A 27,308-nucleotide genomic window follows, 5' to 3' on the forward strand; every position below is an offset into this window, starting at 1 on the left:
GGAGTCAAGATGCCGCACTTCAGATTAACTGGAAGTGTTTTGGACAAGATTGACTGAGGCAGGTCCCGAGGGAATTACAGTAGTCTAAAAGCGGTGGGATAAATGTTTGGATTCGTTTATTCACCGCCAGACGCTTTTAAAGGCGTTTCCCAGATTGCCAGCAGTTTTCAAACATTTTTACTCACCACACATTATTGTGACAACACAATCAAGGAAAACGAGCGAAACCGAGTGTAGAGTCTTCAGAAATACCAGAGGTCTGTTTCTAGCTTTTTTTTCCCCTTTTCTTTTGTATACAGCAGCAGAAGATGGGCTGGTTTCAAAAAAAAAAAAAAAAAAAAAAAAAAACAGCCATCTCTGATCTGAAAAGCAGAGAAGGCGAGCTTTCGCTGAAAAACAAGCTGGACGAGTTTAATGACATGATGTCAAATGTCATACAATGGTTGAAGATAATGCCAAGATTCTTTACAGTAGATTTCATCTGGCAGGGGTGCGCCAATAAACTCAGTAGCAGCAGCGGCGACGTTTTTCAGGACCAATGCGAAGAACGTTTGTTTTGTGAGAGCGAAGATGCACATTGCTTAACGCTTTTATAAAACTTCCACCAAGACAATGCAGTCTTTGCCAATCCCGAGGAAGTGACGACAGGAACGGCAAATGCGCCGTTGACCCTAGCGGTTAATTCCGTGTTAGCTTGTCGCGAGTTTTCGTTTTGCATTTGTGTCTTGACTGTTTTTTCTAAACATTTAAAAAAAATTCATACGCTGGGTCCCCGTGCCGCAGCACAACAATTATTTTAAGGAATTCAGTCAACTGTCTACTAAATCTTTCGCCAAACTGCCGTTGAATTTTGTTTGTATATGATGTAATTTCACGATTGGTCTCCAAGAAGTCATTCACCAGCTGCTACCGACAATAAAAAAAAAAACTAAAAACTGAAGGAAAATGGCTACTATTTCATTATAAGACGTGGTAATTGGCCACGTTTAAAATGTCCCTGGTGATTGTATTATTTATTATTATTTTTTTTTAGCTTGCAGCTTGTCGCTCCGTTTTTAACGTGTGCCATAAAAGCGTAAACTGACACTTTTTATTTTTTGGGGGAGCCGCAGCTGCAGTCGCGTGCAAAGCGGATGTCGCTAACGATTAAAGTCCATCGACGAGACTCCGGTGCAAATTTATGGAGACGTTTGCAAGCAAAATCCAATATGGCGTCGTCGCCGACGTTGGCCGAGCGTCAAGTGTACGGGGGAAGTGGGGGGGGGGGGGAACATCCACAAAGGCAGCAGACTGTTATCGTAAAATTTTATTCTGAATATTTGCACATGGATGAACACACATTTTGATCAGAACTTTGGTTATTGTATGATTTGTTGCCGTTTTTGTGTTTACGTGTAACTTTTTAAAGCACAATCAAGGGGGACTAAGACAATGTCCACACAATTAACGGTATTTAAAAAAATATATATATATGTATTTGTTTTATTTATTTGTTTGCGCCAGTTTTCCGTCACGGAAAACAATGAAATCTGGGAGTGATGACGCCGACGCAAAAATACCGGGAGGAATTACCGATGGATGCCGCGAAATTTAATCGATCAGACAAGGATATGGCCTGATGGAATATAGCTCCTCCCCTTACATCAACACAGTTCCTTGGCAACAAAATGCCTCCCCCAAAAAATCCACAGATTCAAATTTGCGAGTTTGCGGGGTTCACCGTATCACAAAATCTTGCAATGTGGGGTGCCAGTGGTATGAAATCATTTTCCAAACATTTTTAAAATACCCGTGTACATGTGGACGTAGCCTTATTAAAAAAAAAAAAAAAAAAAAAAAAAAAAAAAAAAAAGCAGGCCTTGGCGGGCCCGATGGTAACGCACACACACACACACACACACGGCTATCCATAAGATTCCTGCAACTCGTAAGGAATCGGAAACACTTTGAATTATTCCCACGGGTGCAGCATCGGAATTTTGCACTTTGAATCCAAAACCTTTCTGTACCGCAACGCTGCAGTCGATGTCAAGTGTTAGCGTGCATTGTAACGCAAAAACTGGAGATGCTGTCTCCGCAAAGGAAAACAAAGGCAGTATTTTAACGGCTGATCATCGCGCAACACTTGACGGCGTCACCTTGCATAAATTAGGAATTTGGAAAACGAGAGAATTCGGTTATGGCACTTGTTTTTTTTTTTAATTCCTCTCTCTCCACGGTTAGTAAATGCCAACCACGTCGTTAGTTCCGCCACGAGCACGATGTTAGAGTTGAATTATTTAAGCGCAACACTCACGCGTCGGTGGAGATCCGCTACATCCGAGCTCTGTTCGGTTTCAAAACACACTGCGTGCACCTTGCAAAAACATCTTTAGGGTGCACAGGCTAATAAAACCAGCACGTGCACCGCGTTAACGCAGGCAAACACTTCACAAAATCTGACCACAAGCACAAACCCGGCACGGTGAACGGAACGCTCCATTTGCATCCGATTTGTCGTTCCGCGAAGATGTGAGCACACAAAAGGGACTTCGGTAGCGCTACGCACACAAAGATAGCGGTCTCAAACGTCCGATAAATAAGCTAGCATCGGAATCACATACATGGCACAAGAGAGGTTTGTCCTGATTGGTTGACGAGCACGCACGGCAGGGTCCGGTCCAAGAATTCCAGACAGAGGGAGGCTGAGGATTCGGATTTGACGAAGAGCACAAAGTAAACAGCTTCCAGAGACACCGGTAGGAGGTGGGGGGGAGGATCCAGACAAAAAAAAAAAAAATAACACAATTATCTGCACCCCGGCGGGGGACGGACCGAGGGCAAAAGTTTGTTGTGAAGCAGTTTCCTTTGCCTTAAACTAATAAGCAGAGCACTGAATATAAAAAAAAAACTGAACGGTTTGCTAGCTTCTGGCAGTGTTGAACTAAACAGCTCGAGCTCCTCAACCAAGTCCGATAAGGCAGCCTCAATTCTGAACAACGGCACCACCAGTCCTCATCCGGTGGGGACCGTCCAAGGGTTCTTCAACCAAAACTTTCAAAGCTTGTTCTCTTTCGTCATTCCGGAGGCATGCTGGTATAGAGACGACGGTGGCGGTGGGGGAGGGCAGGTCACGACGGGACGGCGTGAAGTCCGGAGCCGCTGAGGACCCAGAAAAGTGCCGACTGAAGGGCCAAGGTGAGCCACAGTGAGGGACTCAGGCCGGATGCCCCGCCACAGTCAGGGTCCTCCTCCTGGAGTTCCGACAGGAAGGAAACCATCATCAAGGGTTCGTGACCGGTTGACTTTTGTTTTTTAGAAAGATCGCTGGGCATCGCGTCGTTAAATCTCACCAAGACAGCTCAGATTTTTGACGACGTGACAGCTGTCAATTCTCGACTTGACTTTTAGATCAGTCAGTTGCAATCGTAGCCACGGCCAAAGCTAACAAGAGCTAAAATTGTCGACAATGCGAAAGCTAGAAGAGTTCAGAATTTTTTGGGTAAAGAAAAACAGATAAACACGCGAGCAATAAAATGCTAACCTAAGTTCCATTCAAACGCAAGTGTGGCGAGCACAACGCGACCAAGTCAACGGTGAAGCTAACGACATTAGCGACCGACGTTTTGAGGAAACAAAATCGTTGAAAATAATTTTTGTAGGGAATTCTAAACACTTTGTTTTTCCTTTGGCTATTACAAAAATACTGTTATACAATTATGCATATGTGTTGCAGGCTAATTCCGGTGTTTTGCGGAAAATAGTTAAGTTTGTTGAAAAATGCTAAACTAACTAAGCTAACGCCAGTGTGGCAAACAGTCTGACAAATTCAATGAGACAACATTTCAAATAGCAAAAAGTAATTGTGGAGTCAAGTTTGTAGTATGGAGCTCGTGCACCTACGTCATCAAATCACGTCACTGGCCGGAAGTGCGGCCACACATTAAACTTCGGCAAACGTGACAGATGGTTTTTTTTTTTTTTTTTTTTTTTTTACATATGCATTGTTCTCAAATGAGTCCAATGCATATTTAAATAAAGAAAATAAACCGCTGGAATAAGCTTCAACCCCCGTACACGGAAGCGCGTTGCTTCCACGCGGTGAACTTCGGTTAACCTCTGTGTGACCGACAGTTTATTTTCTTTTTTTTAAAATACGCATTGGACTCCTTTGAGAGTGTCGGGGAGAGGTTTACCGAAGATTAACGTGTGGCCGCAACGCGCTTCCGTGTACGTTGGAGACGACTCCCTGTCTTTTTTTTTGTTGTTGTTGTTTTTGTTCTCAAATGAGCCAACTTGGCATTATTAATACTTTTTGGGAATTTGAGATGGAGAAGAATAATTCCTACTTGAAATGAAGCGATCGCCACACAGTCGTGTGTATTTGGTTGGGCACCGTCCATGACGATTAATTGGCGAAATTCAGCTTTTTTTCGATAGAATGACTTTTTTGAATATCTGTCCCGTCTGTTGTGACAACCAACAGCACAACAAGTCTCGGGTATTGTAAATATTCTCCCCCGGTTCAACGTCTCCCACACTGTCGAGCAGCTCTCTTTGACCAGCAATATGGCGCCGTGAAAATGGTGACGTGACGCGCACGAGCTCGATAGCTTTTCATACAATTCACATTGAAGAAATTCTGTCAGAGGTAAACGCAACATTTTTGTTTTCACAGCTCGTTCATCATATGGCGGGCACAACGGCATTAGCGGCCGGCATCCGAGGGTTACGATACACGGGGAAAAACGTGCTGGTAGTTCAAAGCTGGGCAAGAAGATGGGGAAAACATCAGCACGGGAAGTGGAAACAGATGCCGGTAGAACAAGCGAGAAGGGGACAGGTGCAGAGCAACACCAGACGTAAAACAGAAAAATAGTGGGGAAAAAAAAAGCGGAAAAGATATACGGTGTGAGGTCGAACATGACAGGGAGGAAAGACGGACTGACCCCGGCAAAGAACGCCGACAGTGGCGGCAGTAACACGAGCAGCGAGGACGCCGACGGGGAGCCGGCGCTGCGTCGCCACGGGCCCTCGTCCTAAGCGGACGGCCGATTGCGGGGCGGAAAAAACGCAAAACGCGTCACGCGGCAACGCCCTTCGGCGAAAATGAGATTTAGCGGGTTAATCGTAATAAAGTACGACATTCCATCGCATGTGTTGAGGTTAGCCGGCAACAGAAACACAGGCAAAAAAAAAAGATTGCCTCGCTATTATTAATGGAAACTTAACAATAGTTCAGAGTCAAAGCACGTGAAAATGATATTGACAGATGTTCACAACACTGCAAAAAATGCTTACTTCACTACTGTTAATACACAATTGATGTACAATACGGGGGAGAATAATTACTGGGCATTTTATTTGAGGTGAACTTTGACCACATTAGCTAACAAACTAGTAAAACGGGAAGGTGTTCCTGACGCGGCAAAGCCCGAAACGCCACACAAGGCAAGCAAGCGGTTTAATATCCCAAGCGGCGGATTTGCGCTCACACTTACGTGTTCGTTATTATCGAAGCACACTGCAGGTCCTTTCCGGTAGCGAGGATTCTGCGCTAGCTTGCAGGGATCGGGCCCCCGAGCTGAAACGGCCAATTCAGGAACGTCAAGCAAACGTCCGGGACGCTCGAGAGGCGAGAACAGTCGGCGGAAGGATACACTGCTGTTCGTCCTGTACGAGCGGCTTGTTGTCGCAGGACGAGCAGGTGAGCTTGGCGTCGGCGATGATGAAAACCAGGTTGGTGTCGGGGAGCTTCTCGGCGTGGTACAGTCTGAAAATCGACACCGCGCGAGGAAAATGCTGCGGTGAAGGCGAAGGGGAAGAAAAGTCATTTCATGCAAGCAACAATATTTTGCGGAATGTTAGGAAAAAAAGGGTGTAGTATCACAAATGGAATTTTAAGTGCAATTTTTTTAAAAGAATAAATTGTAAATTTCCTTAATTTTAATGCATTTCCTTGAGATTTATTTTTCCATTTTAATGCAAAAAAAATTTTAATTTAATGGACTTTTTTTTAGGTTACAATTTGATCACATTTGTAATCAATCGAGCAAATTAATTTAAGAAAATTCCATTTCTAAATCTTTTTTTTTTTCAACAAGGATTAAGACTTAATTTTACATGTAAAAAAATTATCTCCTCACAAACAAAATTTTAAGGGCAATTAAAAAAAAACATCCCAAGAAATAATTTGTTTCATTTTAATGCATGTCATTTAGAATTTTTTTCCATTTTAATGCAAATAAATGTAATTTAATGGAATTTTTTTTCTAATCTTACAAGAGGTATGTTACAATTTGATCACATTTGTAATCAATCAAGCAAATTAATTTTATAAGAAAATTCCAATTGCTAAATCTTTTTTTCCAACAAGGATTAAGATTTCAATTTACATGTAAAAAAATGATCTCCTCACAAACGGAATTTTAAGTGCAATTAAAAAAAATTAAATTGTCAGAAATAATTTGTTTCATTTTAATGTATGTCATTTAAGATTTTTTTTCCATTTTAATGCAAATAAATGTAATTTAATGAACATTTTTTTTCAAATCTTACAACAGGTAGGTTACAATTTGATAACATTTGTAATCAATCGCAAATTAATTTTATAAGAAAATTGCATTTCTAATTCTTTTTTTTTTTTCAACAAGGATTAAGATTTCATTTTACATGTAAAAAAAAAAAATGTAATCTGTGTGCAACACTTATGGACAAAACATGCAGGAAGTGACATTATTTTTAAACAGGAAGTGAAGTCCCATTGCTGTATTTGAAACGTACAGTGGTGATAAAAAAGTGGATTTAAAAAAATAAATGGTTTCCCTCTCAAAGGAACCCAAGCCACCCCCCCAATCACCCCCGCCCCCAAATAATCCCCATGTCAAGAGTGCACAAATGATTTTCTCTGCTTTTTTTTTTTTATGGCGCTCGTTAAGAGGAAACGTGTGCGGCGAACGTGCAGGAACGCCGCCGCGCCGCATGCGGGGCAGGTACTCCATTAGGCGGCACGGGGGGGCCTTAAAACGACGCACGCAAAGTGTATGTGTGCGGGGGGACGTGCCAGGACGGTGGTCCGCACACAAGTGACTTGACTTCACCTTCATGGCATGTGATTTATTAATTTTTTTACAAGCGTAGCGTTGACGGGGACTTGGTTTAAGGTGGACCGGCCCTTACCTGGAGCAGTTTTCGCAGTCCACTGTTCCTCTGAAGGAGACGTCGTCCGTCTCGAAGTAGTACTGCGTTTGCTCCGTGATGCACACCTCCTTGTTCACCATGTCGCCCATGTCATCCTCCATGTCGGCTGCGGGCAAATTATTATTATTTTTTTTTTTATTAGCTTTGATTGACGCCGTCGGGGAGGCGTGACGTGAATTTAAGGCGGACTTGGGAGGGATTCACCTGCATCCAGGAAATTTGGGAACGTGATGCTCACCAGCAACTGCTGCACGATCGACCTGAGAGCAAAGCGAGGTCATACTAATTCTGAGCAAAGTTGCAGAAATTAAACAATTGATTCAAAAGTTATGACATTAAAGGGGAAATCCAGTGGTTTGCATGAACAATGTATCCAATAGCTCATGTAATATGTACTATATTTTGACAATGTGATGTTAAATCCTCTCTCATTTAATAGTGTTTTGATGAGATTTTTTGATCAACAGTTACGTCACATTAGCACACGTAGGTCACGTGACTTGCGAAAATGGCAGGGCCCATGAAAATTCATAATTGTCAATAAAAATCTTCTCAAAACACGATTAAATGAGAGAGGAGTTAACATCACATTTTAAAGATAGAGTAGATATTACATGACTTATTGGATACATTGTTCATGCAAACCAGTGGATTTCCCCTTTAAAAAAAACATTTTCATGAGGAAAAAAATATTACTGTGAGGAAATGTTTGCAATTTCATGCAATAATGTGGTCATTTTCTTGGAATAAAGTTTGAAATTTGGTAACAAGGGAGGAGGAGGGGGAGGGGGGGCACTTTGAATTGCAAACGTTGTGGAAAATGTAAACTTGGGTGCGTTTGGTGTCAAACAAGCTGCTTGAGCTCCAGGAGGCCTCGGCCTGCTTCTGACAAGGTTGCATTATTTGTGTCACGGTTCGTTTATGAATTATTACAGATAAAGGCACGAGCGACTCACCAGGCTGCCGCGGTGGCCCACCAGCCCACGTTCAAAATATCGGCCACGGAGGGCTGGGGGGCAGAGCAAAGGCAGTCAAAGTTACTACAAACAGATAACACAAAGCGCCGACAGGAGGTTCGCATAAAAAGCTTCATCGGCCATGTTGTTGTGATTACAGCTTAGCATGCGAGGACCTCGTTGTGGCCAATCAGTCACGTAGCGTTCAGACATGTTGAGTCACGCGCCGAGTAAACGCCTTGACTTTGATCGCGGGGAAGATACGTGAGCGCTCTTGCTCATTTGCGAGCCGTTATCGGGACGTTCCCAGGTACTTGCTCATTCCGTGAACAGCGCTCGCCGTTCTAGTCCGACTTTTAATGTCAGGGGAATTTTCCCGGGCAGCTGAAAAAAATCATATTTAAGGGTGGCACGGTGGGGTCAGCTGGTAAAGCATTGGTTGGCCTCACAGTTCTGAGGACCCAGGTTCGATCCCGGACCCGCCTGTGTGGAGTTTGCATGTTCTCCCCATGCCTGCGTGGGTTTCCTCAACAATTGGACACTTTAAATTGCCCCAAGGTGTGATTGTGAGTGCGGGCGTTTGTCTCTGGCGACTAGTTCAGGGTGAGCCCCGCCTCCTGCCAGTCGACAGCTGGGATTGGCTCCAGCACTCCCCGGGACCCGCGTGAGGATAAGCGGCAAACGAAAATGGATGGATGGGTATTTAAGGGGAACAAGTTCAAATCAGGACCATGAAGTCACCAGGTTACGGAAATAAAGTGATGGTTTAATGTTAAAAAAAAAACCCGGAATAAGTAAAAATGTTAAAAAAATAAATAAAAATTATAGTTTAACGGAAACAAAAAAAAGTTGTAATCAGATAAAGGTTGTCATGTTACGAAAAAACGGGGCAGTGTATTTACATAAAAAAAGTCAATGTTTCAAGAAAAACTTTGACATGAAATTTAAATCCAGACATTTCACTGAAAAAGTCAAAACAAAAAAGTAATATTTTAAGGTAAGAATATTTTTATATTAAAAAGTTGTAACTGCACACGAGAAATCCAGATGTTACGGAAAAAAAGTAACATTTGCAATTCCTCATCATGTTAGAAAAAGTTTTATATTTGTCAGTTAAAAAGTTGCAATTTAAGAAAAAAAATAATGGAAAAAAATGACATCCTGTTATTATAGGATGTAGCTATTTCTAGAACCAAATATTTGCAACGATCCTAAAAAAAGTATTTTTTTTTTCCTGGGAAAGTATTACAAGAAAAAAAAAACTATTTCCAACAAGAAAAAAACATCCTAGCAGTAACATGGTTAAAATAATAATTTTTTTGTAATGATCCTCAAAGCATTTCCTACTCCTTCCACAGCCACAAGCAGGCCCATTTGCGTGATATTATTTTTTTCAAGATTGATGCTTTTGTCGTGATGTCACCAGCCGCCCGACGCTGCCCAAATCCCTTTTTTATTCTGCGCACGCAAATTTCCGAGAGAGAAATTGGGAGAAGTCCCAAAAGTTCAGCGCTTGGAAAACCAAAACGCCGGCTGACGAAAAGCAGCGTTCGCCGCTCGCCGCGTCGGCCCAGCGCTCGGGACCACCCTAATCCTGTCAGCGTTACGACAACTCCCACTCGGACCCTTTCGCCCGGACTTCTGTTTCCCTTCTCAAGTGCAGCGTGTCGATTTATGGCACCCCGGCGTTTTTGGTTTTCGTGTATGTGTGTGTGGACAGGCTCCGGCTTATGTGACTGACAACGTAGACGGATCGCAGGCCCGCCGCCGCCTTGGTCTCCTCGGCGGGATAGCACAGCGACTGGTAGTCGAAGGACTTCTTTGAAGTGAAGAGCGACGAGTCGACCAGCTTGAGCATCAGGATGCCGTCGATCATGCCGAAGAAGCGACCGATCTGAAACAGACCGGGACAGTTTGGTTTCCCAACGAAAATCGGTACTCGAACGCCCCGACCGGCCGACCCACGACGATTTCTTATTGTGCTTTCGAACGCACACCTGAAAAAAAAAAAAAACGCCGGAAACGACGCGACGTGCGCAAGGATTTGATAGCCGAATACGAATCTGGCGTGCGCGTTTCTGAGCTGTCGAAGACGTATGGCACGGCGAAATCGCGTCGAAAAGTTGCTTCTTATTTTCGTGAACGTGCAGCCGTTAGCTGATGAGGCTGAAGGCGGGAAGGATGTCCCAAGTGCCGATATTAAAGCTATCTGCGCTAAATGCAACCACGTCCATAATTTTGTCAAAGTCCATCACCCCAACAAAGCAGAATGTCGCAGAGCACTGCAAAATTTCAATGACGTCGTGATGAGCCACTTCAGGAAGGTGCTCAAAAGACGGCAGAAACAGTTTTTGTGAAAAAGGGGCGAGTCACCCCCACCAAAGACATTTAAAATAGTTGTTTTGCATTGCTTTTTTCTCTTGTTTCATTAACCCTACCTCCAGTTGCAAGTTAATTTTTTTGTATGTCACGTGCAAGTTATTCTGCACTTTTGTAAATAAAAAAAGTTTACAAGGCTAGGGCTACAGATAGGGCAGTGCACTCCCAGCCTAGCATACTGTTCTACTAAAGCATACATTTTAAGTAAAAAAATAAATATATTTCTTAAATTATTTTATAATATAAAGCATTTAAACCATACATGTATTTCTACTATGCAGTTTATTATCAGGAAAAGCTAAAAAACGCTTAAATGTTTTTTTCCTAGGCTCGGAACGCATTATTTCATTTTGCATTCATTGTAATGGGAAAACCCGCTTCGGTTTTCGAACGTATCGGTTTTCAACCGGCCTTCTGGAACGGATTGCGTTCGAGAACCGAGGCACCACTGTATATGTTCGTTCGTTCCATAGCGAACATGAACACTCGGCAACAAGTTGTCGAAAGGCACATGTTGAAGCATGGATGGGGATGTTTCAGACTGGCCGGAGGTTTACAAAATATACGCACATGCGTATTAATATATGCGCATTCATCACAAGGAGACATTTCAGCACCGGGTACGCTCAGACCATCACACCAGAACGGTGAATTTACGGGTGTGGAAAAAAAAGCTTTTATTTTTCACCGAACAAAGCCATGTTGCAAGATTTAACAATTTTACAAGAAATTCTGCAAAGAAAGTTGCAGCGTGCACCTTGTTGGGATGAGACTTTTTAAACTACGTCATGAAACCGAAAATCAAACGCACGACGGACTTTGGCGTACTCCCGTTAAACGCAAAGCCCCAAAACGTCTTTGCCTAAATCGGTCTTGGCGCACGACACGTCCAATGAATGAACAGTCGCCGCCCTGTTGGCCCGCAGACTCCCCGAGGACACGCCAAGGGGGGAAAAAAAAAAAAAAAAAAAAAAGAAACGGCAGCGGGTCGCGTATAAAGAGGCGGCGGAGAAAAGCCCGCCGAGACGTCCCCGCCGGATAAACGACGGAAGGGCACACGCGAGGCCTCGACTTTTAGTGCCGCTGCCAAACTTCAGAGAGCGGCTGATTTATCCAGCGCACGCCCGGCGCTGATTAGCCAGCACATGAAAAAACATTTAGGCAAACCGCAACGGTGGGGGACTGGGGGGGTGGAGGGTGGGGGGGGGGACGATTTAGCGTGCCTTTTTGCTTTTTGAGAAAGGGTCCAGTGGAGCTGAGGCTGCTTTTGCATGTCAACAAATTAGGCAGATTGCGCTCGGGCGCTGCGGTTTGTTTATTTGCAGATTTGTATTTATTATTTCGTCCTGATGGCGCAGACGACAGGTGAACTTTGCCTTCCTTCCTCTCCTTTTTCCTCACCGATCGCACGTGCACAACAGAAGTATTGGGAAGACTTTCGAAGCAACTTTGGGCGGGGTTGAGGTCGGGTGTCTCGAGAGCTTAAACACAAAGTCATTCGAGCATGCTGGAACTAAAATGGCCGTCCGTAAAACAGTTATAGCAATAGCAATTGCTAACAAGTGTGTCCCAATACTTTCTTCTATTGCAAAAATGAAATTTCTGTTTTTTTTCCCTAGATGGCGAACATATCGTTAATATAGTCATGTGTCTTTTGATCTTTTTCTGATAAGTACAACAGGAAAAAAAGGCTGATTTTCTTCAGTGTAAATACTAATGTTTCGATCTTATAAGTTAAATACAACAGAACCGTAGTTAGGCGGTGATTCTTTTGCGTACCACTAGAGGGAGCCCGTGTACATTGTTATGTGTGCGTGTATTTTTATTCTCTGTTGTCTTTATTTTCCCATTATGCTTTTAGGTTTTTATAATGCGGATCTGTGTGTCACCGTTTCCTTTCATATTTTTAAGTCCTTATGATGTGACGCGGTTTCTTCTAATGCTCTTGGGTCCGTGTGACGCGAACACTTTGTGTCCTTCGTGACGCGGAAGTCTGAAATGTTTCAAGGACTCCCTGTAGAAGGACGAGAACGACGGACAACGAGGCTCTCTTCGTACGACTTTCCCGCTGCTCTGGGAAACGACGCCGCTTGGAACGTGAACTACACGGACGCCTGCTGCCTTTCGTTTTTGGACCCGCTGGAACTTTCGCTCACTGTGGCTCAACTACTCTGTTCATGAACGCTAGCTAGATAAGTAAGTTCCTTTGGGCTTGTTCCGTTAGGGGTCGCCACAGCGAAACGCTCATATTTGTTTGGCACAGTTTTTACGCCGGATGCACTTCCTCTCGGGGATTGGAGGCCCGAGTGGGATGCGAACTCACAGCGCCTGGTTTACCGAACCAACACTCTAACCACTGAGCTAGATACGTGTTTAAATGTTCTATGACAACGTACTACATGGAATAGTTTTTTGTTTTTACACATAAAAACAGACTTCTAAACATGAGGATCAATGGCAGACCTGATCGATGTATTCGTCTCGGTTGGACATGACTAGGAAGCCGCCGTCGTCCAGAATGACGCAGTCCACGTACTGAAATCACAGACAAGACGCTTGACCGCAAAACTTGTAGTCATGACCATTTAAAAAAAAAAAAAAAAAAATTAAATCTCACCATATCGTTGCGTTGGCAGCCGCAGATCTCATCCGTGCACTGTGACCCCCAAAGAAAAACACTTTAGACTCTTATTTTTGCGTCTTCGGGGCTCAGACCTGACTCACGTTGGTCCTCTGCGTGGTGTTGACGAAGCTCGCCATCCAGGCGCTGACGTCCAACTTGACGCCGACCACTGAGGATCAAACACACACAGACGCCCTCAATCATGTCGGACCCCGGTGTCAACTTTACTCCCTGAACTGAGGGGAGATGTAATGGGGGGAAAAACTTGGCCGGGGATCACAGAGCCAGCGGACAGGTTGATGTGTGGTTTGTATGCGCGTACAAAGTGTGCGATGAGCGTCTGTGTCCCACGTCGGCTAAAAAAAAATAAATCTAAACCTCTAAAGTGTGAACGTGTTGACATCCGACACGAGGAATGGCGTCTTTAGTTTCGTTTTTAACGTGGTCTCACCTGCCGGCTTGAGGAGCCTGTTGTCGATGTGGAGGTTGACGGCTCTGCTCACGAGGACGGAGTTGTCGCTCGCTATCAGGGGGAAGAATTGAAAAATAATTTTTAAAAGAAAAGCATGACGTGCACGAGCAAACGGACAGGAGATTTAAGTACGACACGAGTCGTGCGACGTGGACTCACTGTTGTCTGCGAGGTACGGCGTGGGCGTGAAGATGTACAGGTCATTGTCCAAACTCCGCTTGTAGAAGCTCGACTCGTACGTCTCCGCCTCCTCCCTCCAGTTCAGGCCGGCGCTGGTGGATGGTTTGCGTGAAACGACGGACAGTGGTAGAAAGAAGCCGGTGTACCAGTTAAAAGTTTAATCAATCCCAGAATATACTTTTTTTGACACATTTCTATGTGAGGGTACACCTCAGGGATCTGTTTCGGAGCCATTGCGGGTTTCGTTGAGCGCCTTCCCCTCGTGCAATTACGGGGCAAAAATAAAGCATTTATGCAGACCGGATTCTCTCAATTTGTTTTGGATTCAAAGGGTCGCCCTTGGGGATGCGCATTGGAAGAAACAAGTCAAGGTCAGAAAAACCGCATGCGAGTGGAAAATGGACGACAACAGCAGGGATCTACATCCTATCTGAAAAGTCAGGAGATAAGCGATGTAAGAGCCGTCGTACTGGGGATTCAATGACTCCAAGACTCGGGGAATTGATGGACTATTGCTGGAAAATGTTATTATTTACCACCTCCAATAGATCTAGTGATGTCAGATATGTGATGTAGTGTGACGACGTGTTCTCTGGCCAATGTCGTCCAGAGTGTTCGACTGGAAATGAAGCTCCTCCAACCTTTTTGGGTAGACTCTGGTGATCCCCCCATCGGTGGCAACAAATCTGGCGGTCACTCCGGGCCTACAAATCACAAAGTCACACAAATTCTGCAGTGATGAAATGACAGTATTTTTTATTTATTTTCTGTACTCACTGCAACTTATTCTCCTTCCAGATCTTGATGAGATCTGATGTGATGCCGGCATCCAGGAGCAATCGGTTCACCAGCTCCACGTTACCTAAAGAGCAAAAACAGCAATCGGCCACATCTGCCAGAGCCATTTGCGCCTGTCCGCTGACAGATCAAAAAATTTGTCAAACGTAATGTATTTGATTGTACGTCGTTGCGGGGACGGCGGAGGGACGTGTTGTAGTTTTTGGTTTGGGGAAGCTAATGGCCCGGAACGTAACAGCTATCTGCAGGAATGTGTTAAATAAATGCACGCGGAGTATCGATGGCCAACGTGGAATGACATACGATGTGCGGGAGGTGGGACGATGGAAAAGCAATAAAATAAAACCAGAAAGAAAAATAAACGGGAGTATAAACGAAACGAGAAGGGACGGGGGGGGGGAGCTGGGAATCAGCTTTGCATTTACACTGACTTTTGTTGAAAGCAACTCTGATTAGCGAGTGACTTAATCGACGAAGCAAGCCAGAAACCGTGATAAGGTTTACACTCGCTCGATAGAAGAAGCTCAAGGTTTTTCCCAGCAGTTCGCGGGCGGCCGCCGGGCGTGACAAACGATCCGCCGAGACCGCATGACGAACATAAACCTGCGCTAAAGGCTCCGTTTTGTTGTTGTTGTTGTTGTTTTCTGAGCCGCTTTGAAGCCTCCGCTCCGGCCCATTAACATGGAGGCCCGCCGGCCCCCCCCCACCCGAGCCTGCGCCCCCGCCTTATAACGCGGCGTGCACATCAGAGAACAGCTGCTCGAACACTTTATTCCGAGGCCCTCCGCCACCCCTTCGCCCGCCGTGGTTTTCATTACGGGGGCCTTTATTGAAGGCAGCCCAGGAATTCCTAATGCGCTCTGACTTTTTTTTTTTTTTTTTTTTCGCCACTTCGGTGGCCCCCCCACGCATCCCCCCCCCTGTTAAACTCGCAGCTAATAACGGCGAAAGTAATCACTTAATGGAGTGAGAGGTTTTATTGGAGGCGTGTTCGGGGGGGGGGGGCAAGGCGAGCCGCGACGACGCTAACAAACAAGGCGATGCGGACGCGGGCGGAACATTAATGCGTCGGTCAGATGTCCCGCCGGCCCCCCGATTTGTGTTTTACGGGGCCGGCTCGTGCTGTCGGCCTGACGCGTCCTGCTCTTTGTCACAAAACACACGATAATTGGAGCGGGTCGAGCGGCCATACAGGCGGCTTCGGCGTTGTGCTTGTCCGCCCGCGTCGCACATCTAAGCCGACGTGCTTCACACATGTGCGCTCAGGCGTGCGATGGTCAGATTTTTAGAGTTAGCTTCAAATGGGCGACGTGAGGAAGGTTGCGGGGGAGGGGGGGGGGGGACGCTTTACAAACGCTTTACCTGGTCATGCACGGCCAAGTGCGCCGCCAGACCGCTGGAATATGAGCGGGTTGGGGATGAGGGCTCAAGGGATGGGTCGTACTCGACACGCTTGAGCCAGATGGCTCACCTGGACCTATTTATAAGGAGAACCGCACGACACGTTTGGCGGTATTTGGGATTTGTCAGCAGAGTACAGTGGACGAGAATCGTGATGCTATAAAGTGGATGCAAATCGGAGGAAATGAAATCGAAGGAGCTCTTATTACGGGCGGCACGGCGGATCAGCTGGTAAAGCGTTGGCCTCAGCTTCGATCCTGGCCCTCCCTGTGTGGAGTTTGCACGTTCTCCCCGTGCCTGCGTGGGTTTTCTCCGGGTGGGCACTCCGGTTTCCTCCCACATCCCAAAAACACGCAACATTAATTGGACACTCAATGGTGTGATTGTGAGTGCGGCTGTTTGTCTCGATGTGCCCTGCGATTGGCCGGCGACCAGCCTCCTGCCCGCTGACAGCCGGGATAGGCTCCGGCTCTCCCCGCGACTCTCGTGAGGATAAGTGGCAGAGAAAACGGATGGATGATAGCTCTTATTACATTGTCATGTAGTTTGAGTAAATTGTAGAGTGATTAAAATCAAAAGTTCCATTACATCGTAACTGGAGTAAAACGTGTCATAATTTGAGTAAATGGGATCCATAATTGGAGAAAATCATGATGTATTGTGTGTCGTAGTCGGAGTAAACGGTATTGTAATAGCAGTGAATCATAGCGTAAATAGAAGAACTGGTATCGTAATTGGAGTCCATTATATTGCATCATACCATTAACCCTTTCCGGGCAGGGGTTGAAAATTTGCAACAGGTTTAATATAATCGAAATTTTTTAGTTTAAGTGTATCGTTTTCTGAAAGTGTCGGATTTTTCTCTCTGCAAAATTTTATTTGGTCCAGAGAGGGTTAAAGCAAATGGCTTCATAATTTGATCAAGTCAATCCTTTTGCATTGCATTACAGTTAGGTTTGATGGATGTTATTTGGAACAAATCGTATGTTCTATCGTGAGTATTGTATCATAACTGGAGGGAATCGCACAAGATTTCACCCCGCTGCAACAAGAGTAAATTGTATCGGATTATATTGTAATTGGAGTAAACTGTATATTTATGTATCATCATCGTATCGCATCGGAGTAGCTATCACGCCTATCGTACTCTTTTGGACAAAATGGCTGAAAATTCCGACTCACGCAAAGTCCAAATCTTTGACTGGAAAAAAAAAAAAAATGTATTCTCACAAGCGGGTGAAAAGGGACCAGCGCTGTGCGTCTCCCCCCCCCTCCCCCACGGTGTACTTTTGCAACGGCCTTCGGTGGGGAAAAAGGAGCCGACTCGGCACATTTCGGGCTTATTTTTCCTCCGTCCACCGGGGACGCCACGTTATTGATGGCGCCCGTCACCGCTCGGCCAAGCGTCCGCACTCACACATCGGGTTGTTCGGCGTCTTGGTGTCGATGTAGTTGTTGAACTCCATCAGGAACTCCGTGTTGCTTTTGTCCTTGTCGGGGGGCTTCAGGTCCTTGCAGTACACCCTGCCGAAAAACCGGCCGGCGTAATTAACGAGACGGAAACCCGAGACGCTGGAGAAATAAATGTCACGTCAATTAAAAAAAAAATATATATATATATGAAACGCGCTCCATCTTACCTCGGCGCAATGAGCGTGTAGCCGTATTCGTCAAACTTGTCCGCCAGCAGGCTCTCAGAAACTGGTGAAAGGTGTGAAATATTACAAAATACTTTGGAACGCGTCGCGGGTCGTCTTTTTCGCCGACTCGGCGGGAAATACGTTGAAACGCTGTCACGTCAATTTAAACGTGGCAAAATGTTCTGCAAAAATAGAAAATGCAATTTTACGGTAGAAATTGCTCGTGAATGCTGAAGAGCGGATGCCAATTAATTTAGTGATTGGGTTGTGGAGCGTGACAACTGAACATTGTTTGAATCGCTCACGAAATGTGGAAATATGGGAAAAAAATATCTTGTGATGTGGGAGTTTGGGAACGTCATAAACAGTTCCCAAGATTTCCTGGATTGTTTTCCTGGAGTGTGGAACTTTGCGAATGTGGAAAATAGTTGCTCGGATGTTGCGGGTAAGAGGGACAGATGAAAGGAATTGAGTTATTTTTTTTTTTTTTTTGGGGGGGGGGGTCGGAATGCAGAATTGCGGGAAGATGTTCACATTTCGGAACGCGGGAAGTAATAACCGGGATGTCCTCAATCATGTGAATTGAGAAACGCGGACGGGCAAAGCGTGGCTCTTCGAGCATTCACAGGACAACGAACCAAAATTTACGGCTTCAAAGCAAAACTCTTCAAGAAAATGAGGAGGAAAAAAAAAATGTACTTGCCATCTTTCCCTGCGGTGGAGGGAGAGGAGAATCGAGATGGGGAGAGAAAAGGAAAATGGGTGAAACCACGACAGGATCAAAGGGAACAATATTTTATTCACAGGGCCGGTCCTGAATAGAAATATTGCAAAGATGAAGAGGACAAAAAAAAAATAATAATAATAAATGCGGGTCTGGAGTTCTTTAAGGATTTTGGCGGCAAGTGACGAATTCACGTCACAATGCAAAACGCGGCGTCGACCGCACGTCGGGTTCCCATGACGACGACAGCCAATCGTTTGTCGTCGCTGGGCATCGGCGGCTAATTGCAGCCATGTGGTTCCCCCCCCAGATTCATTCGAGCGTCGCCGTGACGGCCTGACGACGAGCGACGACTGAATGCGTTCATCTGAAGGGCTCTTCGCGCCCGCCGCAGTCATCAGTTCAATTAGGTTGCGGGCTTGGCCACTTATTTGCCCTTGAGCATTTCTTTCTTTTTTTTTTTTTTTTTTTTTAAGCATTCTTTCACTACACACGAGACAAAAAAAATCAGAACAAAGAAGTATCGGGGCATGGCTTTTAATCAAGTCGCGGTTGAGCTGGGCCCCTATGTTGCCCTTGAGCCTGAATTTTTTGCAGCTTTTGGACCCTCTTTGTTGCCTGCCTACGTTGCAGCCTTAATTCCGTGCGTCGAGGTTTACGGCTGGTGAGGCGCCGACAACGGCGGATTTACAAATTTACGGGCCGAGCAGAGTCGCGCGTTTGCCACGAAATAAGCAGGTCGACGTCTGAAACAATCAAATCATTCATATTAATATTTGACGTAGCGCTTTAATGACTTGAATCAATCCTGTACATGCGCTGTCAGAAGACGGAGTCGTCCGTCGCTTGAGAAACGAGGGAGGAGCGCTCAAAGTGATGACGAGAACTGAAGCTTTTTTTTTTTGTTTGAAGTGCGTGAATTAAGACGAGGAGAATAATTGTTCAAAATCAAAGAAAATTTTATTTTATGTGCTCGTCTGATGGGAAGTCCGCCTCGGTGAGGCAGGAAACGATCTTTTATCTTGGGTTGTATGCGATCAGCAAAATTTAATAGCTAACTATTACACATATTCGCCCAACGATGGCAAATCAGAGTCCATACTAAATGTTTTGGAAAACAAAAGACAACGGAGAATGATTTACTGGCGGAATTTTGCCATTTTGTTGCTGGTGCCTTGCGCTACCGCTGATTTTTGCGGGGGATTGCACAATCTGAGGCGAGGCAAGTTGCTCGCTGCAGCGCTTGCAATCGCGCCTTTGCATTTGAACAAGAAAAACTCAATTAAGGCAATAATGACTAAGAATAAGCAATTCACACTTGTATTCGCCCCCTAATTTGTTTCTTGTTTGATTTTTAGCATTTTGGACACTTTATCTGTCAACTGAGCTACACGAACTACCGTAATTTCCGGCCTACAAGCCGCGGCTTTTTTCCACACGCTTTCAACCCTGCGGTTTATGCGGTGATGCGTCTAATTTCTGCACTGTTTCTAATGACCGCAAGGGGGCACTTGAACAGAAAAGGTAAGAATGAGACCGGGTGGAATATATGAGCCGAGGGAGTAACTTTTACCGGCCCTGCTAGCGCTGAGTGAGCGCCATGCTAGCGTGTTGCTGCTGTGTTACTGGCGTGTCTAAGTTTCAATTTAACCGGCCCTGTTAGCGTTAGCACGGCGCTAGCGTTAGTGCTAGCTTTAGTGTGGCGCGAGTGTTAGCACTCGCGTTAAACTCTTTCTGTGCACCGTCTTTCTTTGTAAATATCTCTCGTTTCAATGCGGGCACTTGCGGATTTTACACAGCTGCGACATATGTATGTACCAAACGGTATTTCCTTTACAAATGTACTCAGTGAGGCTTGTAATCAGGTGCGCGAATTGCGTTTCTCGTCTCCCTTACGCCAAAAATCGCGGAATATTTGTATGAATGTATTTTTATGTCCCTGAAAGGCATTTAACATTTAATTACAGGTGAAAATCCCTCCAGAGTTTCACCTTGGGGTAACGCAAACATCCTGCACTCTAGTCCCGCTCCCAGCGCCAAAACCACATCTGAGGGCTCGCGGAGCAGGTGGGGGAAGAGGGAGGCGGGAGCGTTTAAACACACGCACACACTCAGCGCTCTGTGTGGGCAGCGCTCGCATGCGAAGCCCGGCGGCCGCCGGCTCCGCTGCAAACTGTCATTATTAATCACCGGAAAAAAGTCGTTAAATTAAAAAAAAAGAAAGAAACAGGACGGAGGTCAGGGGGGGAGAATACTTGCCCAAAAATGCTGCAGCCATCCCGGCACGCCACGGGGTCAAGAGATGAGGAGGAGGTCAGGAAGAGGGGAAGAGAGGAGAGTGGGGCGACAACAGGGTTAAACAATATTTTATTCCAGGCGAATAAGAATATTGGAGACACGAGTGGCGAAAAAACAATATGAAAAAGCAAGCAAATAACATCCAGATGCAAAAAAAAAAAAATAAAAAAAATCACTGCACAGTAGGAGACTATTTTTACGCTAATGTACTCCAGAGGACTAATTATCGAACAGTCGGTTCCTTTTTAGGTGCAAGTACTGCAACAAAGCTACAAAATGAATCATCACGAATCACGATATCGAGAAGTTCTTAGTTAGCCGTAACGAGCTGGGGAAAGCCAAAGCGGGACTGACCGGCCCAAACCGTACCGCGGCGCGTTGCACGGACCCGCAGCGCTTGACGCAAATGTGGCTTTAGCGCCGCGGAGAATTCCCGGCACCCTTTCCCCCACCCTCTCTCTCTCTCTCTCAAATAAATCCCCTACGCCGATCCCAAACGGTGCCAATAAGAAGATTGGAGCAAATAGGTGACGAAAGGGGAGGAGATGGAACGCCGCTGCGCTGAGAGGGATTATCGGCGTGCAGCGCCGATTTAAGTTGGTTTTGGCAGCAATCGGACGGGAATTCTAGGAAAATCCGATGTGATGAAAAGCAATAGTCTGCTGCAAACGTTCAAAAAAAACCAAGTCAGGTTCTTCTGTTTTGGCTACGTCCTGCGCTAAGTAGGTGCAAACAAACACTACAAGTGTCTTTTTGTGTAACACTCGACGACGCGTGAGTGATTACGTGCGTAAAACTTTGAAGCCGCGCCGCGGCCCAACAAGAGGCGACGTGTAAACAGAGCGCCTGGGAAGTGATGGATGGCCACCGTAAGACGAGGCCCTTACATGGCGAACGCCGAGCTCAGCGCTTTTTCCGTCGCGGGCCCGAAACGTGGAAACGAGTGGAGGGGGGAAGAAAAAAAAAAAAAAAAAAAGAAAGAGCGGGAAACGGGAGACTCACATTTTGCTTGGGTGATGGTGTCGCCGATGGTGGCTCGGATGTAGTACGAACTGTAGTCGGGCAGGACCAGCGCCAGACTGACGCATACAACAAAAACAAAACGATTGCTGGAACTTACTTTTGAGTCATTTTCACAAAATTGTTTCTTGCATTTTCTGTATCGAATAAAAAGTGAGTGGACTTGTGATTTGGTGCGTTGTTACCTGTAGTCCGTGCCCTTGACCGGCGCGAAGGTGTAAGTCCGCCGGCCCACGTCAATGTAGCGCTGGGAGGGAAAACGCGTCACGTCGGAAGGTTTTTCCATACCGTCATGATGCAATTTACTCCCGGCGCCGTTACCTCATCTTTGGATTTGACCAGAGCAGATATGGGGTAAGTCCCCGTGAGGCCGTCAATCATCTTCTGTCTTATCTAGAAATGTAAATACCAAGCGGGGGAAAATGTGCATTAAAAGCCTCCGAGTATGACTGATGCGCGCGTGATGCGATACCTCCACTTTAATGTCGTTCTCCAGCTCGGCGTCCAAGAAGTCCAACGTCACCGGCTCGTGGAACTCGGCCGTCTGCGCGGGGAAAGTCCCAAAGTTTCAGAAAGTGTCGCCTTGAACTAATCGGGGTCCGATCGGTCAATTTGGAGGAAAAGCGTCGCTATGAAACCGCGGGACGGGACGGGAAGTACCGGCGGCTGGAGGTTGGGGTGGAGCAGCACATATCCGTTGGGGTCGATGGCAAAGTAGTAGCCGTTTGGTCCGAACTGGAGCAGAGAGAAAATGCGCTTTATTTACAATTACAGATCAGTTTATTAGACACACCCCAGTTCCAAGAGGACGGGGGGCAAGAAGTCCATCACGGATTCAAAATTGTCTCAATGCAACTTCAACTCACTTCAACATAGTTGCTCGGTATTATATGCAATAAGACGGCAGCAAAGCACTACTTTTACCTCAAAGAAGCTCCTCAACTAATTGTAACATCATTCCTTGGATACCACAAGATGGCGGCAAAGCATTTATTTTGTCTAAATGACCCCCCCCCCCCTTTTCACTGAAAAATTCATTGGGACCAAGATGCCACAAGGTGGCGCTGATGTAACAATTTTTCTCTGTGGTTTAAAGAAAAATAAAATCTGAACGTATGGGGGGGTTCACGATAGTAAGTGTTCATCAAATCAAGGCACAGTTACGGTGATCTGAGGCGATCCAGCTTTCGGGATGCTGGTCAGCGAACGTCAAGGTGCGACATTGAATATTTAAACTACTCAAGAATATTTGATCTCTATCATTATTTAGTTGTTATTCCCATAATCATTCCATCCATGCATCCATTTTCTTCACAACTTATCCTCACGAGTGTCACGGGGGAGTGCTGGAGCCTATCCCAGCCGTCAACGGGCAGGAGGCACGGTACACCCTGAACCGGTCGCCAGCCAATCGCAGGGCACATCGAGACAAACTCGCAATCACACCTCGGGGCAATTTGGAGTGTCCAATAATTGTTGCATGGTTTTGGAATGCGGGAGGAAACCGGAGTGCCCACCCGGAGAAAACCCCCGCAAGGCACGGGGAGAACATGCAAACTCCACACAGGCGGGTCCGGGATCGAAACCTCAGAACTGTGAGGCCAACGCTGTACCAGCTGATCCACCGTGCCGCCTCCCATGATTATTTTACGACTTATTGTGTTCTGCGTTCAATATTTATGTGCAGGGTTTGGTGAGTTTTGGGCTCCCTTACAGTAAAACGCGGCGTGAGCCTCTTGATGTCCTCCAGGGAGACGTCGATGGCCATGACGCCCAAGATGAGCTGGTTGGGAGATTTCTGAAAAAAAGATGCATGCATCAACAAGTCAGTCCCACAATGCATTGCAAGAGGGGTTAATTAAGAAGCTCCTCCGAGTCCTCCTTTCGAGGAAATGAGCTGCAATCGAAATCTGGAAAGTTTCATTCCCAAAAGCCTAACATGCCGCCATGAGTCAGCGCCGAGGTATTTGCAGCCAAGCGGCGGCGGCGGCGGAAAAGGAGCCCGGCGCGTAAACTCCTCTTGACCCACTTTAGTCGCGCCGTCATTTGTCTCTCGCCGAGCCACGGGTTTGAGCCCCTTCTCGTCCCGCGCCGCTGGCCTTGATGGCGGGGGAAGAAAGCGCGGGGGGGACGTGAGGAAAACGTCAAGGACGAGTTTAAAAAGTACCCCTCGGGAAAGGTGGTGGGGGGTGGGGGTGGAGTATCGCATGTAATGAAAATTACACTCATCCACTACAAGATGCTTGACAGATGCTCAACGCTTGATTCCCAGCATTGAGACAAAAATAGATTTTTTTTTTGGGGGGGGGGGGGGGGTTTGGACACACACCAAGGCATCAAGATGAACTCATGTCAGGTTTCAGTATTCATTTAAAAAAAAAAAAAAATTCTGTTCTGAACAGCACGAGTGTGCCGGCTCGTTTCCCAGGATTTACAGAATACACCCCCCCCCACCCCCCCTACCATTTCTAATGAAATAAAAATTCGTGAAGGTTTGTCTTGCAGTATAAAAGCAAAAAAAAATAAAAATCCACATAGCATTAGCACCAGTCTACGAGTATAAATTAAAAATAAAGGAGTTGACAGCATGAGCCTGAACGCATTTTCATAATTTAAAAAAAAAAAAAAAAGCTCTTACCTTGGATCCCGTGCTGGTCTTGTTGAAGACGGGGAGGGTTCCGGTGATGACGAGTCCCAGCTCCTGTTGAACGCGTCCAAGTTACACAACGCAAACACTCAAAAGCCGTTCTCAGCACGTCGAGCGTTACGAAAAGGAGTTAACGAAGGCCAGAGACGTTTTTTTTTTTTTTTTTTTTGTGTCAGGGTCTTATCAGTCCAAAACGAATGAGGCCTCCGTCTTGCCTCTCGCCGCGTTCTTATCAGGGGACGTCGCTTTGAAAACGAGCAACGCGCCGCCGCCGGCCCCGATGCGGCCGGACAAAAACTTCATCCATCAGTTTGGTCGGCGCAGGGTTGAGAGCGAGTTGAGCCAGATAACAAACAGCAAATATTTAGACTTTTAAAAAATGGATTTTTTTGTTTTTCCCTCTCCAAAACGGGACTGCTTTGTGTCACCCAACACATTCGTCTTTTGTCTGTTATGAGAATTCTTGACGTCGGCTTTCGTGGGTTTAAGACCAATTTGGAACGGAAATGTCAAAGTGCGAGCAAGTTGCGAAAATCTCATGTTTTTTTTTTTTTCCTATTATTCAATTTTTTTTTATTTTTATTTTTTACAAATGTGACCGAGCTCTGTACAAATAAAATATATCATAGCAACAATCGAAATTATTCAATACATAAGAAAATACTGCAATACAAATATGTGAATATAATCAAAAACAGCTTGATAAAAGCAGTAAAAATGAATCAAAGGAAATACATTTTTAAAAAAAAAATTGGTGAAAGTAAATCAAAAAATACAACGAGGGATACTCTAGTATGAGCAAATGAAATGAAATAAAAATAAACATTGAATGCAACAAAACGGGGCGGCACGGTGGAGCCAGCTGATAAAGCGTTGGCCAAACAGTTCTGAGGACACGGGTTCGATCCCGGCGCCGGTGTGATTGGGTGTGCGGCTGTTTGTCTCTATGTGCCCTGCGATTGGCTGGCGACCGGTTCAGGGTGTACGCCGCCTCTTGCCCGTTGACGGCTGGGATGGGCTCCAGCACGCCTCGCTACCCTCGTGAGGATAAGCGGCAAAGAAAATGGATGGATGGATGCAACAGAATGAAATTGAAAGGTCTAGGCACAGGGAGAACATACAAATTCCACACAGGCGGGTCCGGGATCGAACCCAGGTCCTCAGAACTGTGAGGCCAACGCTTTACCAGCCGAGCCACCGTGCCGGCAAAGGAAGATCACACCGAATTAAAAAACATAAATTGTAGGAATAATAATTAACAGGTGAATAAGTATATGTAAACAAAGTGAAGTATGACAGAAATCTGAAAAAGATAAAAATTACAACCTAATGAAATCAAATTTGAAAAATGTGTCAGATATTACAAGTTACAAGTATTACAGGAAAATGTTAACCCATAAATTGATTAAGATCAAATACACTATTCAATTCCACATCGAATAACTATTATTTATCGCACACGTAGTACAGCATGAACGTGAACGCATTTCTCTCAGGCAGTACTACTAGTACTACTTGTAGTACCACTACTATCTGGTATCATCACTTTCCGACAGTAGATGTTACGCACCAGCGCATCCTGGTACACGTTGGTCCACTGGACCTGTTTGGCCTTGCGGTCCGCTTTGACCATGGGCCTGCCCAAAACGTCCAGGTACTCCTGCGAATCAACAACAACAAAAAAAATACACAAAAACGACATTTGGTGGCGCCATCGCCCACGTTAGGAGAGTCTTTACCTGAGTGTTTAGCCTGATCGCACCAATGGACGGGATCTCATAGTAGTAACCTGAGAACACATTTGGGTATTTTACGAAGATTCGGCATCAAAATGAGCAAAGTGCAGCCGTACCTTTATTCGTGCACGCCATCCACTGTATGGGCCCTTTGTCGTAGTTGTGCTGACCCACCGAGAACGTGAAGATGCGCACCTGCGCGCCGACCCAAGCGTCAAAAATTGCATTTCAACGTCGACGACGTCAACTTCACAAAGTTGCATTTTGGTCGCTCGCTCACGGCTTGCTTGGGGTTGTACTTCTTGAAAATCTCCTCGGCGCGCTCCTCGCCTCCGTCGGTGAAGAGCATGATGATCTTGTTGCAGTTGGCCCGAGACACGTTCATCTGCGCCAAGAAGGAAAGCACACCGTCAGGAGAGGGAGGACGGCGTTGAGGTGGCGACAGTCCACCGCAAGAGGGAGACACAGACGATAAATTCATTGGCTTATTTGGGGAGGAGGAGAAGCGGCTCAGAAAACGGACGAATGCATGAAGTCTATCAGAATTTGGTGACACTTCAAACAATATACAGGATATAAAATGTCATTACATTTTAAAAGGATTTATTTGTCTAAATTCATTTTTTTTATGATCAAAATATGTTTTTTTTTTTAAAAAGGAATTGGAAGAAACGCACAAAATACCTTCGTTAAAATGGTGAAATTGCCACATTTAAATAAGTTTAGAAATGAAAATGTAATTCATTGTTCTAAGATAAGTTATCAAAGCAAAATAAAAAGATACAATAGATACGTGTATGAAATGTTGCATGAAAAAAAAAAAAATAAAATGTACCCAAAGCTGTAAGATCAAATATCATTTCAACCAGAGCTATAGAAGCGTTGTACTTATTTCAGATTTGAAACAAAATGTGTGCAAAAACTCTCATCAAATCGTGTCGCTGGCACGACCTTCACCGTACCCGCCCGAGCTGGTCGAAGGCCATCTCGAAGCCGCGGCCGTAGTTGGTGGTGCCCTTGGCGCTGATGCCCTGCACGGCGTCCTTGAGGATGCGCTTGTTGCGCACGTTGGCCTGCACCAGATTCTTGAAGCAGGCGGCGTACGTGGCCTTGTCGTTGAACTGCAGTTTGGACGGGAGAGAGAGGGAGACGGCACGCGGGATGACGGGACGCGGCGGAGGAGAGGCACGGGGCACATATTTGCCGCGGAAATATGTGGCGGGGCTTCGTCATGCACGAGAAAGACCGCTTTCGG

General features: G+C 45.7%; 1 protein-coding gene across 1 annotated transcript in view; it reads right to left on the reverse strand.

Annotated features, from left to right (window-relative positions):
- Positions 1–1,833: 1,833 nt before the first annotated feature.
- cacna2d1a (calcium channel, voltage-dependent, alpha 2/delta subunit 1a) overlaps positions 1,834–27,308 on the reverse strand; it is a 48,565-nt gene continuing 23,090 nt past the window's right edge. Inside the window, exons 11-38 of the mRNA XM_061806712.1 lie at positions 27,016–27,174; positions 26,334–26,438; positions 26,170–26,248; positions 26,057–26,106; positions 25,888–25,977; positions 24,309–24,371; positions 23,385–23,468; positions 22,331–22,405; positions 22,143–22,214; positions 21,992–22,063; positions 21,856–21,917; positions 21,653–21,729; positions 17,629–17,689; positions 17,406–17,512; positions 14,567–14,651; positions 14,431–14,493; positions 13,769–13,881; positions 13,589–13,660; positions 13,239–13,306; positions 13,132–13,170; positions 12,978–13,049; positions 9,877–10,029; positions 8,136–8,188; positions 7,384–7,439; positions 7,159–7,285; positions 5,640–5,752; positions 5,481–5,563; positions 1,834–3,233 (exon numbers count right to left, since the gene is read on the reverse strand). Of these exons, the coding sequence (XP_061662696.1) occupies positions 3,111–3,233; positions 5,481–5,563; positions 5,640–5,752; positions 7,159–7,285; positions 7,384–7,439; positions 8,136–8,188; positions 9,877–10,029; positions 12,978–13,049; positions 13,132–13,170; positions 13,239–13,306; positions 13,589–13,660; positions 13,769–13,881; positions 14,431–14,493; positions 14,567–14,651; positions 17,406–17,512; positions 17,629–17,689; positions 21,653–21,729; positions 21,856–21,917; positions 21,992–22,063; positions 22,143–22,214; positions 22,331–22,405; positions 23,385–23,468; positions 24,309–24,371; positions 25,888–25,977; positions 26,057–26,106; positions 26,170–26,248; positions 26,334–26,438; positions 27,016–27,174 (2,376 nt within the window). The 3' untranslated portion in view covers positions 1,834–3,110. The remainder of the gene's footprint in view (positions 3,234–5,480; positions 5,564–5,639; positions 5,753–7,158; positions 7,286–7,383; positions 7,440–8,135; positions 8,189–9,876; positions 10,030–12,977; positions 13,050–13,131; positions 13,171–13,238; positions 13,307–13,588; positions 13,661–13,768; positions 13,882–14,430; positions 14,494–14,566; positions 14,652–17,405; positions 17,513–17,628; positions 17,690–21,652; positions 21,730–21,855; positions 21,918–21,991; positions 22,064–22,142; positions 22,215–22,330; positions 22,406–23,384; positions 23,469–24,308; positions 24,372–25,887; positions 25,978–26,056; positions 26,107–26,169; positions 26,249–26,333; positions 26,439–27,015; positions 27,175–27,308) is intronic.

The sequence above is a fragment of the Syngnathoides biaculeatus genome, chromosome 20 (assembly GCF_019802595.1).
Source record: "Syngnathoides biaculeatus isolate LvHL_M chromosome 20, ASM1980259v1, whole genome shotgun sequence".
NCBI lineage: Eukaryota > Metazoa > Chordata > Actinopteri > Syngnathiformes > Syngnathidae > Syngnathoides > Syngnathoides biaculeatus.